Source organism: Pholcus phalangioides, unplaced genomic scaffold (genome assembly GCF_987345545.1).
Source record: "Pholcus phalangioides strain wild (caught in Gottingen) unplaced genomic scaffold, Ppha-v1.0 ptg000018l_1, whole genome shotgun sequence".
In the NCBI taxonomy this organism is placed as follows: Eukaryota; Metazoa; Arthropoda; class Arachnida; order Araneae; family Pholcidae; genus Pholcus; species Pholcus phalangioides.
Genome location: NW_028301611.1, coordinates 9,752,234 through 9,768,289, shown reverse-complemented (window position 1 = coordinate 9,768,289; position 16,056 = coordinate 9,752,234). Strand labels below are relative to the sequence as shown.

The 16,056-nt window shown below is 34.0% G+C and overlaps 1 protein-coding gene across 1 annotated transcript in view; it reads right to left on the bottom strand.

Moving 5' to 3' along the window:
- wwk (anoctamin 8 white walker) overlaps nucleotides 1-16,056 on the bottom strand; it is a 41,377-nt gene that overhangs the window by 15,240 nt on the left and 10,081 nt on the right. Inside the window, exons 7-13 of the mRNA XM_089248033.1 lie at nucleotides 14,955-15,107; nucleotides 14,316-14,451; nucleotides 9,989-10,044; nucleotides 6,409-6,483; nucleotides 5,526-5,795; nucleotides 4,407-4,604; nucleotides 1,958-2,089 (exon numbers count right to left, since the gene is read on the bottom strand). Coding sequence (XP_089104159.1) covers nucleotides 1,958-2,089; nucleotides 4,407-4,604; nucleotides 5,526-5,795; nucleotides 6,409-6,483; nucleotides 9,989-10,044; nucleotides 14,316-14,451; nucleotides 14,955-15,107 — 1,020 coding nt within the window. The remainder of the gene's footprint in view (nucleotides 1-1,957; nucleotides 2,090-4,406; nucleotides 4,605-5,525; nucleotides 5,796-6,408; nucleotides 6,484-9,988; nucleotides 10,045-14,315; nucleotides 14,452-14,954; nucleotides 15,108-16,056) is intronic.

Here is a 16,056-nt window from a genome sequence, read left to right as displayed (position 1 = left end):
TGCTCTCTGCAGAGAGATTTCTTCAAATGAAAGACTGGCTTGCATTCACACCTCAAAGTTAGAAAACCCGCAGAAAACCAACTTTAGTCAACTACCATTACATATCAATGGGGTTCAAACCTAGATCGTCACGATGAGAGTCAGCATGCTGCCTACACAACTGAAAAGTGGGAACTTAATTGACTCTACAAAACCTCACATGCACCTTGTCCATACTTTCTCAATGGAATTTATAATGAATGGGGACATATTTGAATGTATGTGTTGTGAAACTTGTTCTGTTCTGAAATGAAGTTTGTTTCTGTGGAATGCTTGCTATGTGTTACTTGTCAAGTGTTGCCATCTGGCCTCAGAATTGGGAAGCAGACAAATTGGATGGTTGTTTTTAGCTTGTGTCACACATGAATTTTTTAAATGTTGTAGGCTTGATTACTATTTGTGGAGAGACATTTTTAAATGAAAGATTGGCTCAAATATGCCCCTCAAAGTTGGAAAACCACAGAAACCATATGTGCCACAAATCAACTTTGAGGCACATATGCGAGCCGCGATCTCATTTAAAAAAGTGTCTCTGTAATGTGTCCATAGATCCCCATGGAAGAGTCCTTATCCAGTCATTTTTTATTACTACTTATTTTTACATTTTACCTTTGTTGTGCCCTCCGGGATCAATCCACAGGATCACATGCTGCCGATCTTTGTCGATCTGCCTTCAATTTTTCCATTTTCAGTGTTGCCATCCTGAAATATTGTTTTATTTTTCCAAAAAAACTTTTTTCTGCATGTAAATTATTTGACCTTGAAGTCGATTGGCTTGGTTGACACGTGCGGATAGGGAATTTCCCCCTTAAGTACAGGCAATATTACTTTTTCCACAACAAGTTCTACTACTTCAACTGCTATTATTACTTAATCTACAACTTAGGTAGTTTTATCGTTCTCAGCTTAGGTTGTAAGCCAACTTCTAAAAAATGCTGAACTAAATAACTGATGCTAATATTCCCGGCTGGTCCGGCTGAAATGTTAACAAAATTGCAATTTTTCTAAAGAAAAATATGTTTTGCAGTTCAGCTTTGGTGAAAGGTAGCCGCTCCAAATGGGTTTTTGAGTGATAAAATCCTGAGAGGTTTCAGGGTATCTTGCCTACTGTACTGACTGCTGATGGTGATGCACAGTTCTTCTCCGCCTTCCGACATCTGTGGTGGTTTGATCATTGTGCTGACGTACTGGTCATCAATTACTTGGAGTAGACATCTTCTAGTGGACACTGATTGCCAATGACCTGAACTTCAGAACTCTGTTCCTTGGTTAGTTCCTTCATCTGGGTTAGACTTGTGCTGTGTTTGCTACCTGAACTTTGGATTTCTGGGTTCTCAAGAAGAGATTGGATTCTCTGCTGATAATGGACTGTCACGGGTGAGATAACAATTTGACTGAACTAGTACTTGAACGAAGATGTCAATGAAATATTTTGTCTTGAATCAGGATTAACTATGGGTTTGAGTTGTAAAAGCAATGTGTTGAAATATTTAACAAAATAAATGGCTGAAGTAAACAAAAACTTGTTTGTATTTCCTTCTTGTTGTCTGCTTTAACTAAGGATATTTCGAACTGGGCATGTAACTCCCGATGGATGGTTATGCCTCCACAGTGAGCAATCAGGAGTACAACTTAATTGACAAATCACTTTAAAAGGAGAAAAATTTCAGAGAAAACCACAAAAGAACTAGGCTACTTAATTTAATTTTACTAAGAAATAGCCGAATCAGTCTTAGCCGTTGTTGTAGTACCATATTCTCTTAATGAATGTTGCTTCTATTACTGCTCATACACACACACATATATATAAGTTAATGTATTTAAATAACAATCAAATTACTGATATGTAGCTACATATATACATCCAACATCTGTAAATACAGTAGAAGGTCAAGGTCATCATACATGCTATACTCACTTCTAGTACAACGATGAGCACTATGGTGCCGCTGGGTGATAGGTTGGGAAACATTCTTTGAACCTGTCCGGACATGCCAATCAAGGCACAATTAACAAATACAGCTACGATTCCCATCACTTCCATGGCATCCTATGTTATTATTAAGTAATTAAAGAAAAGCCACGAATAATTCCAATATAAATTGAATGATGTTTTAACACAAATTGAATAATACCCTAATATAAATCACTTTTCTTTTAAATTAACCTCAATTTAGTACAATTTGAAAGAAAAGTGCAACAAAAATGTAAACACTTTTAACTGCTTTTTCTTTTAAATTAACCTCAATTTAGTACAATTTGAAAGAAAAATGCAACAAAAATGTAAACACTTTTAACTGCTTCTGAATGTTTAAATTTGAATTCATGCGTGTAATAAAGATGCAACTTAGACATTTTTAAAAGGTTATTTGCAGCTTTTGTGGCTAATTCAACCACAAAGCCTATTTAATAAAAAACTTTTTTCTTTCTGTACCCCCCTTTTCCCAAACATTATCCTTTATCTTTTGAGCATTGATAAGTTCTTAGTTGGAATGTGCGTTTTAACTATCTTACGATTCAACAAAAGCAATGTTTCTGAAAATGGTTGGTATTTTCCCAAAGAAGACACTGGCAGGAAATGGCTACTAATATAAGAGTTCAACATAAGGAACAAGGGAATAAAAAGTTTGGGAGATTAACCTATAGTTTTTTTTTACTTTTTCTTTTTTGATCATGGATAATTTTTGTCACACCACTGTCATTATGCACACGAGGGCTAACTAGACCAGGATTTACAATTTATTGCCGATTCCGAACAGCAGTCATTTTTATACTCTCAGACAGGTTGATAGGCTAACCTCTCGATGTGGGACTACCTGTGGTAGCAATCTTTCTCTGTGGTCATATCGCCGTTTCTGTTGTACCCATGTGTCAAGAAAGTTTTCTGACAAGGATGAACTGGGTATCAAACTTCTAACATCCTTTGGACACATCTGGGACACTTCTAAACATCCTTTTGGTACTTTAAGTGATACCTTATTGACCTGGGCTACCATCCCATTTTTTGTTTCATTCCAATCTGTCCCTTTCATACAAACCAATGTTAAATAATATCTATCTATAAATATTGGGTGCTGTAGAGATCGGACAGTGGTATTCTTAAAATAAAATTTTTCATAGCAGTTACATTTTATTGCATCTATTCTATATGCAAGTTTTGATAAATATTGGTCAAAGCATAGAGGGACATGCTGAAAAGGTAAGGATAAGCAACCTAAGTATGAGATTTATCCCTCTACAACATTTATACGTTTATAAAAGTTTAAAAATGTTTTATAAAAGAAGTGGCCATCTCAATCTGAAATTACATAAATTCGGGTGTGCAATTTAGACGTCATAATATACAGGTACCAAAGCCCAATAAAACTTGATTCCATAAATTTTTCCTTTATTCAGTCCAAAAATATTTAATTTACTTCCTCAGTCAATAAGTGAACAATCCTCATGTACATCTTTTTTTTATCAATTTAAAATCTTGGTTGTTAACTCAAGAAGATTTAAATTATCTATTTGATATTGTAATGTAATCTTCTCTTATCTTGCATACGCTGCTAAATGCCGATTTTTTTGTCCATTAACTTTTTTTTTTTATAATAACGTGATCTTCACGTATTCCCAAGGGATCAGCATGATCCGTCCAGGGAATTTGTTAGTGTTAGTAAACATCCATGCTCGAACCGGGATTCGAACCCAGACCTGCACAGTGAGAAGCTAGTTCCCTAACCACTCGACTGCCAGGCGGCAAGGCCATCCCTGTTGCTACTTATTTCTTGGTGTTATATATATATGTGCATTTTTTTTTTCTCTTTCGTTATTATTTGTGGCGACAGATATGTATCGGTTAGTTTTGTGGGTTCACAAGCTTGCTTAGTCCCTAAAGGTTTTGTAACTGTGTTTGAAAATTTTAAATAAAGGAAATTTTCTTTCTTTCTTTCTTCTTTATTTGCAATTGAGTAAAAACCTTCACACCAACATGATCAAGCACATTGTCCATGTCTTCCAACAAATAGTTATATGATTTTGCCTTTTCCTCATCACTGTCAATATTTTGTTAATGATGTTAAATCAGCATAAGAGAAAAAATTTACATTTCTCAATAAATCCCTTATACATGCATCTTCAGGGCATAGAAGTTGAGAACCAATGATTTACATGATTGAAATAGATACTTTTTAGTGCAGACAAAAATTGATACATGTTGCATATCTGCAGTAACCAATTACAACTGAGCTTTACTCATTTTATATTGAAGGAAACATATACATTTCAAATTGAATCCTATATATGCCATTTGAGAATACTTTTATTTTCATTTTCCATATTAAGATAACATGAAAAATAAGACTGGGAAAAAAGAAACAGAATACCTGCCATGTGCCTATGTTTTCTGCTCTTTGTCCAAATGGTCTCTGGAAAATCATGCACAATTTGAAAGCATCGCTCCTTATCTCTATCACATTATTTAATAATGCACATATCGCAGCCATTGGAAAGGCAGATGAAAATAATATGACGTATCCAAACTGGATAAACATTTCCAAATAGTCTTCAAACGTGCCTTCATACTGTAATTAAAAAAAATCTCATTGCAAATTTTTAGTTACTCTGTATACTACATAGCATAACATTTTTTTTTCTGTTTAGAAAATAAAATTGATCTTTATGACCAGCATCACTTGATCTGAATTTGGAAACATTTGATTAGAATATATATCATAATTTATGAAATGCTCCAAACATTTGGTGTGTTGTGATAATAATTAACATTATTAAGATGATTCTGAAGCAGAATAAACTACTTACAGCTAATGCTCAAGTTTATGAATAAAAACGGTTTAAATTAATGTGTCATTTCTTTGAATATCTTTTCCATTTAGTATGAACTTTCAATTTTACAATTTTACTAACTTATTTTCAAGTCTGTTCTAGTTCTTAGAAATGGGACTCGAGTGTATAATCCATGAAACCACAAAATATTCTTTGTTACAGTAGGTGAATGTCTCATTGACCTGGGCTGCTGATCCTGCAACGTACTTTTCATGTGTATGCTCAAGGTTGAAAATATCACGCAAATGACAACTTTCTTAATGTTTCAAGATATGTATAAAAAAAGATGGAAGAAAGAGATTATAGAGCCTGAATATATATTCTTATATGTATTATTATTATACTTTGCACATTGGCTCTCTCCTAACAAGCACGCTCTGGTCACGTGAAAGAATTTCAGTACATTCTGTACTGAAACACGAGATGATCACGTGACTGGAGGGTCCGAAGGGCCATGTGTGTGAGAACATCAGTTCAGCTCCAGCTCTCATACGAGATGCATCCACGTCGTCTTTCTCTTTCTTAATATATGTACCATGTAAATAATATCTTCTATATAGCATCATAATTAAAGATAACGTATCTAAAACTACGTCTCATTCATACGGAGTCAGATGCGATGCACTACCATCACCACTTAGCATCAGCAAGATAAATACCTTGTACATGGCGCTTTCAACTTCTGCCTGAGTAAGGTTTGTGTGGAAGCTGTCCTTAAATTCATGTTTAGGTGTACTGTACAGCGATGAACCTGATTGGTCATCATCCTTGTCAGTTAGGAGCTGCTTCTGCTCATTATCAGAAGATGGAGTTGATGCATTGTGATCAGCCCCAAGGTGAGCCAATTTCAGTGTTTCAGTCAAAAAAGGTATCAGAGACTCTTTGATATTCCCAACAACTTGACGAGTAATGAGAAGAGCTGCCAGTTGCTGAAAAGAAATGTTTTAAGAGAAAATAAATTTTTAATTCCTTTATGAATATAAGATGCTGACACACACACAAAAGACTCCCTAGTAACCATTAGTAAATACTCAAAGTATGATAGAGATTCTTTTAGTATATTTTTAACATCTTCATGCCCTCACAATTCAAACCAATAAAAGAATTGTTGAGGAATGGTGAGAGAATGGGACTTTCACTGATTATGACGTAGCATTTTTTCTCCATTAACTTGCAGGCCAGTCAATATGGGTAGAGACAGCACCGTCAAGAAACCCTCGATATAATATGCTCTTCAGTTCCTTTCATATGGGGGAAGAGGTTTCTGTTCACGAAACAGGTTATTTTCTTGGCCGACAAAAAAAAATTACCCATTTCATGAAAAATAATAGTTTGACTTTTTTAGTTATTTTCAAAGTTTGAAAAAAAGTAAACTATTGTTTAAGTTGTGCTTTTAACAGAGCATGTGTAAAACTTCATGAAAATCATCTATATTTATTGAGAAAACACACAAACAGTGACAGAATGACTAAAAACTAAAAGCTTTTTTTAGATATAATAGACAATTTAACACAAAAGATAAGTGCAGATGATGCAATATACCTCCTTGAGCTTTTCCATATCTTGCAGATAAAATGCAATGTAGAACAAGGAGAGGAAAGAGTTGAAGAACTGAAACTGTATTTAAAAAAAGAATTAAGAAAAAACACATAAATTTCATCAGAATTATGACATATATACTTAACGTGCTGCATTAGTATGTCATCATAAATGAAAAAGATGTCAGCTGAAAAAAAAAGTTGACACATTCGACTATGAACTTCATAATTAGTTTGGTGCCTTCATGAAAGTCAAACTCATTCTCAATGTCTGCATCCTAGCTCTGTGATGTACGATGAAACTTCAAAAAATGTGACTCGTGGGCTAGTGAAGCGAATCGTTACAGATGGACTATATTAACACCATCAAATTGCACCAAATTGCATTGGGACCAGTGCTGTCTTAACTCAAGAGCCCACTCGGGCATGGCTAGAGGGCCTCAAGTGCACAGGGACCTTATACAAATGACTGGTTCAAATTTTTTAGAGTTAGCATGTTAATTGGTAGACAGTCATTTGTAGCCAAGAATGGGGGAGGGGCTTTAAAAAATATCACTTGGGTCCGGGGCCCCATGACACTCTTAAGACAGACCTGAGAGAGAGAGATCTTTATACAGGGTGCCCTGTAAGTATTAGTACCAGCCTTTATCTCATCAACTGTCTGTCATTGAGGTATGATTGTAATTTAAAAAGTGCTCAACAGCCGTTCAAAAATTACCCTGTACCAGTTTTGAGAGTGAAAATACAGTGTGTAAAAAATAAAAAATTTTATATGCTCCCCCCTGTGCTCTAACTTCCAATCAGAAAGTTGTTGCCCTGTCTCTCCTGATGCCAACAAGAAATTCTGTGTTTTTAAGTGCAATATTCACAGAGATATTCGAATTCAAAAAATGAAGGAAATTTGGAAAAGAACAGCGTTAAATACGGGTAAAATGGTTGTTCCGCATTTAAGGCTGTTCTTTCCCAAATTTACTCCAATTTTGAATTCGAATATCTCTGTGAATATAGGACTTAAAAACATGCACTCAAAATAAATAGGGTAATACATTTCCAAGTAGAAGTTAGAGAACTGGGGAGCCATATAAAAATTTAGATTTTTTTTATTTTGTTACACACTATATTTTCACTCTCACAACTGGTACAGAGTAATTTTTGAATGCCTGTTGTGAGCATTTTTTAAATCGGAATCATACTTCTACAATGGTTCTACAATGAACAGTTGATGAGATAAAGGCCATGCTAGCACTTTCAGGACACCCTGTATAGGCTATATATTGTTAGGATTTTAATGCAGCTGTCAAATTTTTAGAATGACACCAGGACTTAATAAATCCCAAGTGGCCATGACGACTAAAAAATTGGTATTGAGGCATAAAACTTTTCCTGTATGTGAAATTGGGGTTTGAAGAGAACATAAAATTTTCAGGATTGGTGTTAGAACATTTATAAACATAGAAAGGAATCACCAAGTCAAAAAAAAAAACTGGTTATTAAGGATAGTTGTTTCTCGAAAAATAAAATGCTCAGCTCCTATAAGAAATTTGGCTGACACTTGAATTTTCCTTTAATTTTTCAATCCTTGGGCAAATATTTTCTCCCTTATCACTCTTGTGGCGGTGCTGTCGGCAAGAATGCACGCATAGGTGTTGGCATTCCAATATCATATATCTGTCAACACATAGTTTTTGTGAGCGCGCCTTTTTTACTGCTCTTTTGTTGTTAGAGAGAGAAGGCTTTCGTTTCTTGCAGAGTCAAGATGTCATTTTCTATGTGTCCATGTATTCCCTTTTTTTTTTTATATGTGTAACGTACCGTGTGTTTCTTCAAATTCATAAACTTTATATTTAGCCATTATCTGGAATCAAACAATTATTGTGGAATCAAATTTGAGCAAGCTATGGATAAATCACCACTTCAATTTAAGTGTCAGCACTCAACTTTCTATGCCAGTGATACTTTCCATACTCTCTCTCTATAAACCTATCATTACCTTGAAATTCCCTATTCTATTACTATTCATGATCATGGATAAATCATTCAGAGATGTTTCTAGAGTCAATAAATTCTGAGAAGTGTAAATTTATAGTCCATCCAGGGAATGTTTTTCAGTTGTTCTACTCATATCTAATGTTAAAAAAAAAAAGGATTTGTTGCATGTTTGACATTCCAACTTGCTCACTGATATGACCATCATAAGAAACATTTCCGTATTATGTCCTTTCTGACAATTTTTTGTATAAAAAGGTCTGTTCTTTCAACAAAACTTGTCCCATTTTCTAATAGAACCAGGAATGAAGGTGATTTGCATAATTTATACATTGTATAGTAATGAATGTGACAGTAAATATTCATCTCACATTTTGCCAAATTCATTTTTTTTTCCATGAACATTTTAGCAGACTTGCTGCAACATTATTTTTCCCCACCAAGGGTTATTTATGAACAATATTTGGCAAGTTTTACAACATTTAGCCACATGTTGGTGAGTATTGGCAATGTCAAGTGTTAATTACACCACGTTCCCATATTTTTCTTGATCAAATTCATCACCTTAATCATAAAAAAAAAAAACTTCATGCAAAAGATTTATTTGATTATATTTTGAGCCAAAAAAAGTTTGGGAAACATCAACTTTGGTTATAATGACATCTCGGTCATAGCAACAAAATATTGTGGGATACATGAAGGGAAAACAGTACCAGAAAATAATTTGACAAACCTTCAAATTCTGTAGTCAAAACATTTTCTTTTGGGATTAATGTTCTTATACGTCAGAACAAAAAAAACATCTCACTATTCAAATCAGTGTGAACTGCTAAGCATCCTGTCAGACAAAAAAATTCACCTTCACAGTAAAAGCTCCCTCTTTTTTTAAATCATGTTATAATCCTTAAATAATTATGTTTGGGGTAGGTAGTTTGTTTCACAAAAAGAAAATTGATCTAAATTATCTGATGGGTTTCATAGAAGATTTTTTTTTTTTTAAACATGATTAATGTAGGAATATATATTTGGAATCAAGTCACAGGGAAAGTATAAAGATAAATTGACATTGATTAATATAACATTATTAACTGAAGTTTGGTACATTTATTGATAAACTCATCTATATCTTAACATTCATTCACATTAACCATTTATTGGTGATTTGTTTTTGATACGGTAAATAAATACAGCTATTCTACAGTTCCGTAAAATACATGTGAACAAAAAAGAAATCTATTCTCAGGAAAATATGCATAATTGCATAGGCCTATTGTAAAATAACTTTGAAACCATATAGGTGAGAATTTAACAGTATGTTTTACAAGAATTTTATGAATCATCAGTTGCATCACTAAATTAATTAAAAAAAAATTACTAAAACTAAAAAAATTAACTAAAATTTTGCTTAAAAAACTAGACTTATTCAAAAAAGTTTCCTTAAAAAAATAATCAATTCTATTTATAGTAAAACAGAAAACTAATTACTACGACACTACCATCAAATCAAACAACAATCAGGCTCAATAACTAACTACAGAAATCATGCAATGAAATATCCCACACACAACTAATACGAGCTTGAATGAGATCATACTGACCAAAAGCTCTTTCACAATCAGATGGTTTTCATATTCTTCTTCACCTCGATAGTTCTCTGGATAGAGCATCAGAGGAAACAAGAAATAGGGAAAAAAGGAGAGGAAAAAAAGAATAGCAAAGGAAAAATAAGCAGAAGTGATGAGCAGCAGCAATAGAGATGGCTACAACTACATATGCATAATTTAAAAAATGACAAACTTCAAATCGAATACATGCTGACAATTGGAACTGAAAAATAAAAATATTTAACCACAGACTTGAAAAAAAGCCGCAAGCGCAAAACTGAAATCATATGAAGCTCTCTACAAAATAAATTCAAAATGAGTTCACGAAAATCAGCTTTCATCCTTCACTATAATATCTTAAAAGCAATGTTGAAACAATGAATCATTAATTCGTCAGGTCAATACTAACTAGATAATCCAATTTTAGATGTCTTGAGAAACTCAGTGTTTGATCACTAAAGGAAGTGTATGTTTAGAATTATCTACAATTGAAACAAGCGAAAATAACTTCATCTACACTCGCATAACAGATCACCTAATTATAACACATTAAGATGCATAAGAAGATTCTTTTTTGTATGAACCAAAAATCACTAATTTTTGAGTAATCAGGTTGTAGTATTAAAACATTTGAAAAATGCTATTAATACCAATGGCTAAACAAATTATTTGCATAATTACTGTGTAAATATAAGATATTTATACTTAAATTTAAATTAAAAACATGTTTTTTCATCTGTTGTGCAAACAAGTGGACAAAAGGATGAATAAAAAATCCCAATATCGATTTAGGGTGGGGATTGTTAGTATTTTCACTAGGCCACATACCATGGGAAACAAAATATTTCACAGCTCTGACATTCAAGATTGCTTTCTTGCACCCTGGGCTAAAAACCACTGATTTAGGGAAAGCTTTATTTACATAGGGTTCAAAGATTTTGACCAAGCATAAAAAATTTGATAATTACAGTTATATCTCACTTATACATTCCATGACTTATACGTTTCTCTCTAAATTCAATACCTGTTGATGAATAAACAGGTTTTTACGAACTGTACAAGCAGATTGTTCTGCATTATAAAGAAATTCCCAAGTGCTGTGAGTGTGGTCCTAACATTATTTACTATTTTTAAAAGAGTATGTGCAATAAGTGGTAGTAATCCTTCCTTAGTTTAATTATTGAGGAGAGAGTATAAATAAATGGCATTTTCAAGTTTTTTTATATTGTAGCAGAAAACTATACAATTTCGCAACTTGTTTAAATCCATGCATTTTTTGGTATCTCTCTCTCTTTAATTTTAACATTAGTTCTTTGACAATCACTTGTATTAGAAAGATTCAAATCATTTAATATTTCTTCCAAACACAGCTAGTTTGCCATGGGAATTACATTAATGGCAAGGAATATATTAATTTCAATCAAATTTATAGCACTATTTTGAAGACGAAAAACTTATTTTGTGATTTCCCAACTTACAAACAGTTGACAGAAACCAATTAACATGAAGGAATAGGCACTATCAAGAGATGAAATATATATTTTTTAGCATTTTTGTTGCACCACGGTCATTTTCTGCACACAAGAGCTAATTAGACTGGGACCTACAATTTATTGCCGATTCCGAATGGCAGGCTTGTTTTTTTATACTCATAGAGAGGTTGGTGCGCTAGCCCCTCAATGTGGGACTCCCTGCAGTAGCAATCTTTTCTGCGGTCATGTGATCCTTTCTGTTGTACCCTTGTGTCAGGCAAGTTTAATGACAAGGACGAACCGGGTATCGAACTCTCAACACCTCTAAACATCCTTTAGTATTTTAGGCTAGTATCTTATCAACCTGAGCGCCGTGCCCAATTTTTTTAAAAATAAAAATGATTATAAATCCAAAAACTTTAAAAAATAAAAATAAACATACATTCCTATAATGAATTTATCTATTTAAATGGGAATGAATATAATACAACATTAATTTTCCACCAATAATTTGAACTACACAAATCTATATAGATTATATTGCTTCAAAAAACAAGGAAATTAGTGAAGGATAAAAGCCATGAAGAGAGAGAGAGATAGTTAAAATCTCAGATGTTGCGAGTCTGACTGAACAAAAACCAAATTAAATGAAAAATCTCTACAATGCTTAAAGAAAGCAACAAAAACAAATAACATCGTGAATTTATATATATGCTTAGTACAAACCAGAACTAATTTGATAATCAGATGATTCTGGTAAGTTTCTTCAAGTCTATAGTTTTCTGCAAGATAAGACACAATATCTCTCATTTCCAATAAAAGATAAATTAGTAAAGTAAAACTTGTCTAAGGCAGAACATGGACGAGGCAAAAACTTGTTCAATGGGAACAGGTTTCTGGTCTCAGCCTGAAGACCATTACAGTGTTACTTACTTTACATAGTGAAGAATCTGCACCATGCGGAAACTGAAAGCCATTTTTGAAGAATTTTTGTTGAATTACTTGTGTAAAGTAGAAATTACTTTAAAAAATATACTTGCATATAATGTACATATTTGATTTTAACACTTTAGTTACTTTCTCTGTTTTGCTTGGGAATCAATACTCATCAGTTTTTGGTATATGCTTCATACTAAAATGGCACACAAAATAAGGCCTGGCACTCTATTGTATCAGAAAAAATTATGAATAAAGCTAAGGTCGCAGAGGTGTACACAAGAAGGGGGCGGGACATAGGGCCTTATGTGCCCTCCCAAGAAAAAATCCAAACCAAAAATTTAGTTTTTTAAAAAAATTTTTGTAAAAAATTAAAATACCAAAAGAAAATATCTTTTATGTGCTATTTTAATAAATTTCTGTTCATTTAAATGCTTTTTGAAGGGTGGCAACACAAAATTTCTCTGGAAGAAATTCCTTGTGCCCCCCCCCCCCAAAAGGTTGATACTATGTATACTCCTTTGGATCAGGGTAGGAAGGTGTCGAAAGTGGATCAGCGTTTCTTATCTTGGAGATGGTTCAGAAAAAAATTCATTGTCCTATTCTCTCCAAAAGAAGAGCAGGTTCTGCACCAAATAGGACTTAATTGTGCCATTGGATAATTATGTGTTGAAAGGAAGCCTTAAAATTGATCATGATGACCTCACCCTGCACTAATTTTTTTACCATTTGGCACGTAAAGAGTAAATCTCCAACTGTTGAAGAGACTAAAAAGTCCCCTTTCTTTCAATGGTTGTTAGTAATTTGATGTGTACTACAGGGGATGACAATGACAACACAAAGTCTTGTTGCTCAAAGACAGACTGGAAGGACACAAATCTATTTGCAATTTTGTTTAATGCAGGAACTTGGCTAACATGGGGAAACATATTTGGTCGCTTGTAATTCTGCTTTGAACAAGATTTACTGCATAAGATAAAGGTGCATAGATGATGTACGTGGTGCTTTTATAGTGTAAAACCAGTACAAATTACTAGTACAAATATTATAATTATTAAATTTTTTTGCTCTTTCGTAATGAGAATGGTGCATGTAATAGGCTCAATTGGTTTGATGGAAAAATATATAAAGTGAAATAAATCACACAAGGATAGGAGATTGTTCTTTTGCTCGCAAGTCAGAATGGCTAATACGAATGAATGAATGAATGCCAGGGGCTCTGCCACAGGACTTATCCCATTGCAGAGATCTCTTCCAGCCCAGCTTTCGTGGCAGAGTCTGGAACAAAGTGAGTGCACCCAACAGTCTGAGTATGTAGCTAGTGTTGTATCTGATATTTCAGTGCTGCCATCTATACTTTTGAATTGTGAGTGAAGTGTAATGATTGAATATTTGTAATGTTGTAGGCCTGTTGCTCTCTGTGGCGAGACTTTTTAACAGGGAGATTGGTTTTCATTCGCACCTTGAAGTTGCGAACCACAGAAAACCAACTTCAGCCGACCACCACTGTGGCGCCGGTGGGGTTCAAACCCGTATCCTCACGATGCGAGTCCATCACTATGACCACTCGACCACCACAGCGGCGAATGGCTAATACAGTTATTGATAAAAAAAATTTACTCTCAATAATATTTATGAAGTGCAACAAATATTCGATTGACAAAAAATAAAAATTATAAACATAAATGATCAATTTATAAAGATACTTGAAGTACTGAAGTACTTGAAGCTGAAGTTGATCAACAAAAAGAAAAAATCTTTTTTCATATGATAATTCATTCATCATCATTTAGAACCAATACTGAAGCACTTAAAAATTTATCATTGATTGTCAGCTTTAATAAAAATTATTTTATATAAATTCAATGTTTCGTAATTATTCAATATTGCATGTAAGGTAAGCAAGGGCTAACCTTTGTCATTCAGCCATACAGCAATTTTATGGTAAACTCCATCTAGAACATTGATAACAAGGGCCAGTAGGACTTTTGGCAGGAGTGTCATCCAGAAAGGAAATCCCTGAGACTGAATCTTTTGGTCCCACCATGTCTGCAATGGGAGCAGGAAACATAATAACAAAATTAGATTCAAAAGTATCTCAGAAACATGCAAACAACTTTAAAACAATGCTCATTACTGAGTTTATGTCTAACTTTGCCTCAAACTAAGTTCATTAAATTATAATAATATGCTCTATTTAATCCCATCATAACTAATTAGTGCATATTCCTTGGGAAATTTTAAACAAATTAGTACATGCAGGAATGCTTTGTGTGTGCATGTATGTGTGTGACCCTAACATATTTATTTTGTTGTTTTCCATAGTTTAAAGTGAAGATGGTACATGCTTGAATTTTTATGTTATGCAAGTATCATGTTGAAGGTCTGCCTGCTCTCTGCGGAGAGACAGTGAGTCAAAACTGAATGAAAATTTACAAAAAAAAGATGGGGTTTTTCTATTATTACACATAACAGTAAATGAAAATAGATTTATAACAAAATTATTGAAACATTTCACCAATGATATGATCATGTATACAAACTAGACGTACTTGCAGCTCAAATATCAAGAACATTGCAACGAAGACAATGAACAAGCAAAACACAATTACGGGTAGGCTGACACAATAACGAAACAAATTCCTTTTCCAAGTAGGATATGAGGGCTCCATTCTTCCAGTGATTGGGCTTTTAACCAATGGTCCCTAATTAAGAGTTAAAAATAAAGAAAAAATAGAAAAGAACTTTCAGTTATGTTCATAAACATTGAATCACATAGATTGATATTCAGTTTGACAATATTACAGACTTACAAATACAGTAAAACTTAATTTAAATGTCAGTTTATGTATTCGTCATCATCTAAAAAAAATATGGAAAAAACAATCCCAGGTTTTAAGGTCCAAAAAGACAAGATCACTGCTATGGTCTGTGCAAATGCCACAGGCAATCATAGATTACCCCGGCTTGTAATTGGTAAATCCAAAAAACCATGTGCCTTCAAAAATTTAGATATGAATGCATTGCCTGTGAACTATCATGTCCAAAAAAGTGATTGGATGGACCAGACAGTTTTTCCAGAATGGTTCCTGAATGTTTTCGTACCTCAAGTTAGAGTTCATATGGCCGAAAAGCAGTTGCCGCAAGAAGCACTGCTATTAATGGACAATGCCCTGAGGGGGGCGGTAGATCGGTAAGATAATTGCCTAAAGTACCAAAGGATGGTTAAAAGTGTCGCGAGTTCGATACCTGGTTCGTCCTTGTCAGAAAACTTTCCTGACACAGGTGTACAACAGAAACAGCGATATGACCACAGAAAAAATAGCTACCACAGGGAGTCCCCCATCGCGGACTTAGCGCACTAACCTCTCGATGAGTATAAAAAAAACAAGCCTGCTGTTCGGAATCCGCAATAAATTCTAGGTCCCGGTCTAATTAGCCCTTGTGTGCAGAAAATGACCACAGTGCGACAAAAATGATCAATGACCCGACACCCCTCCCCCCCCCCTCTTGTGAACTCAAAAGTGATGATGGCAAAACAACATGCCTCTTTCTTCCAGAGAATATAACTCCACTTACCCAGTCTATGGCTATGGACCAGTGCATGATTGAAAATATGAAGCAAGGTTACAGAAAAGCTTTCATCTGATGATT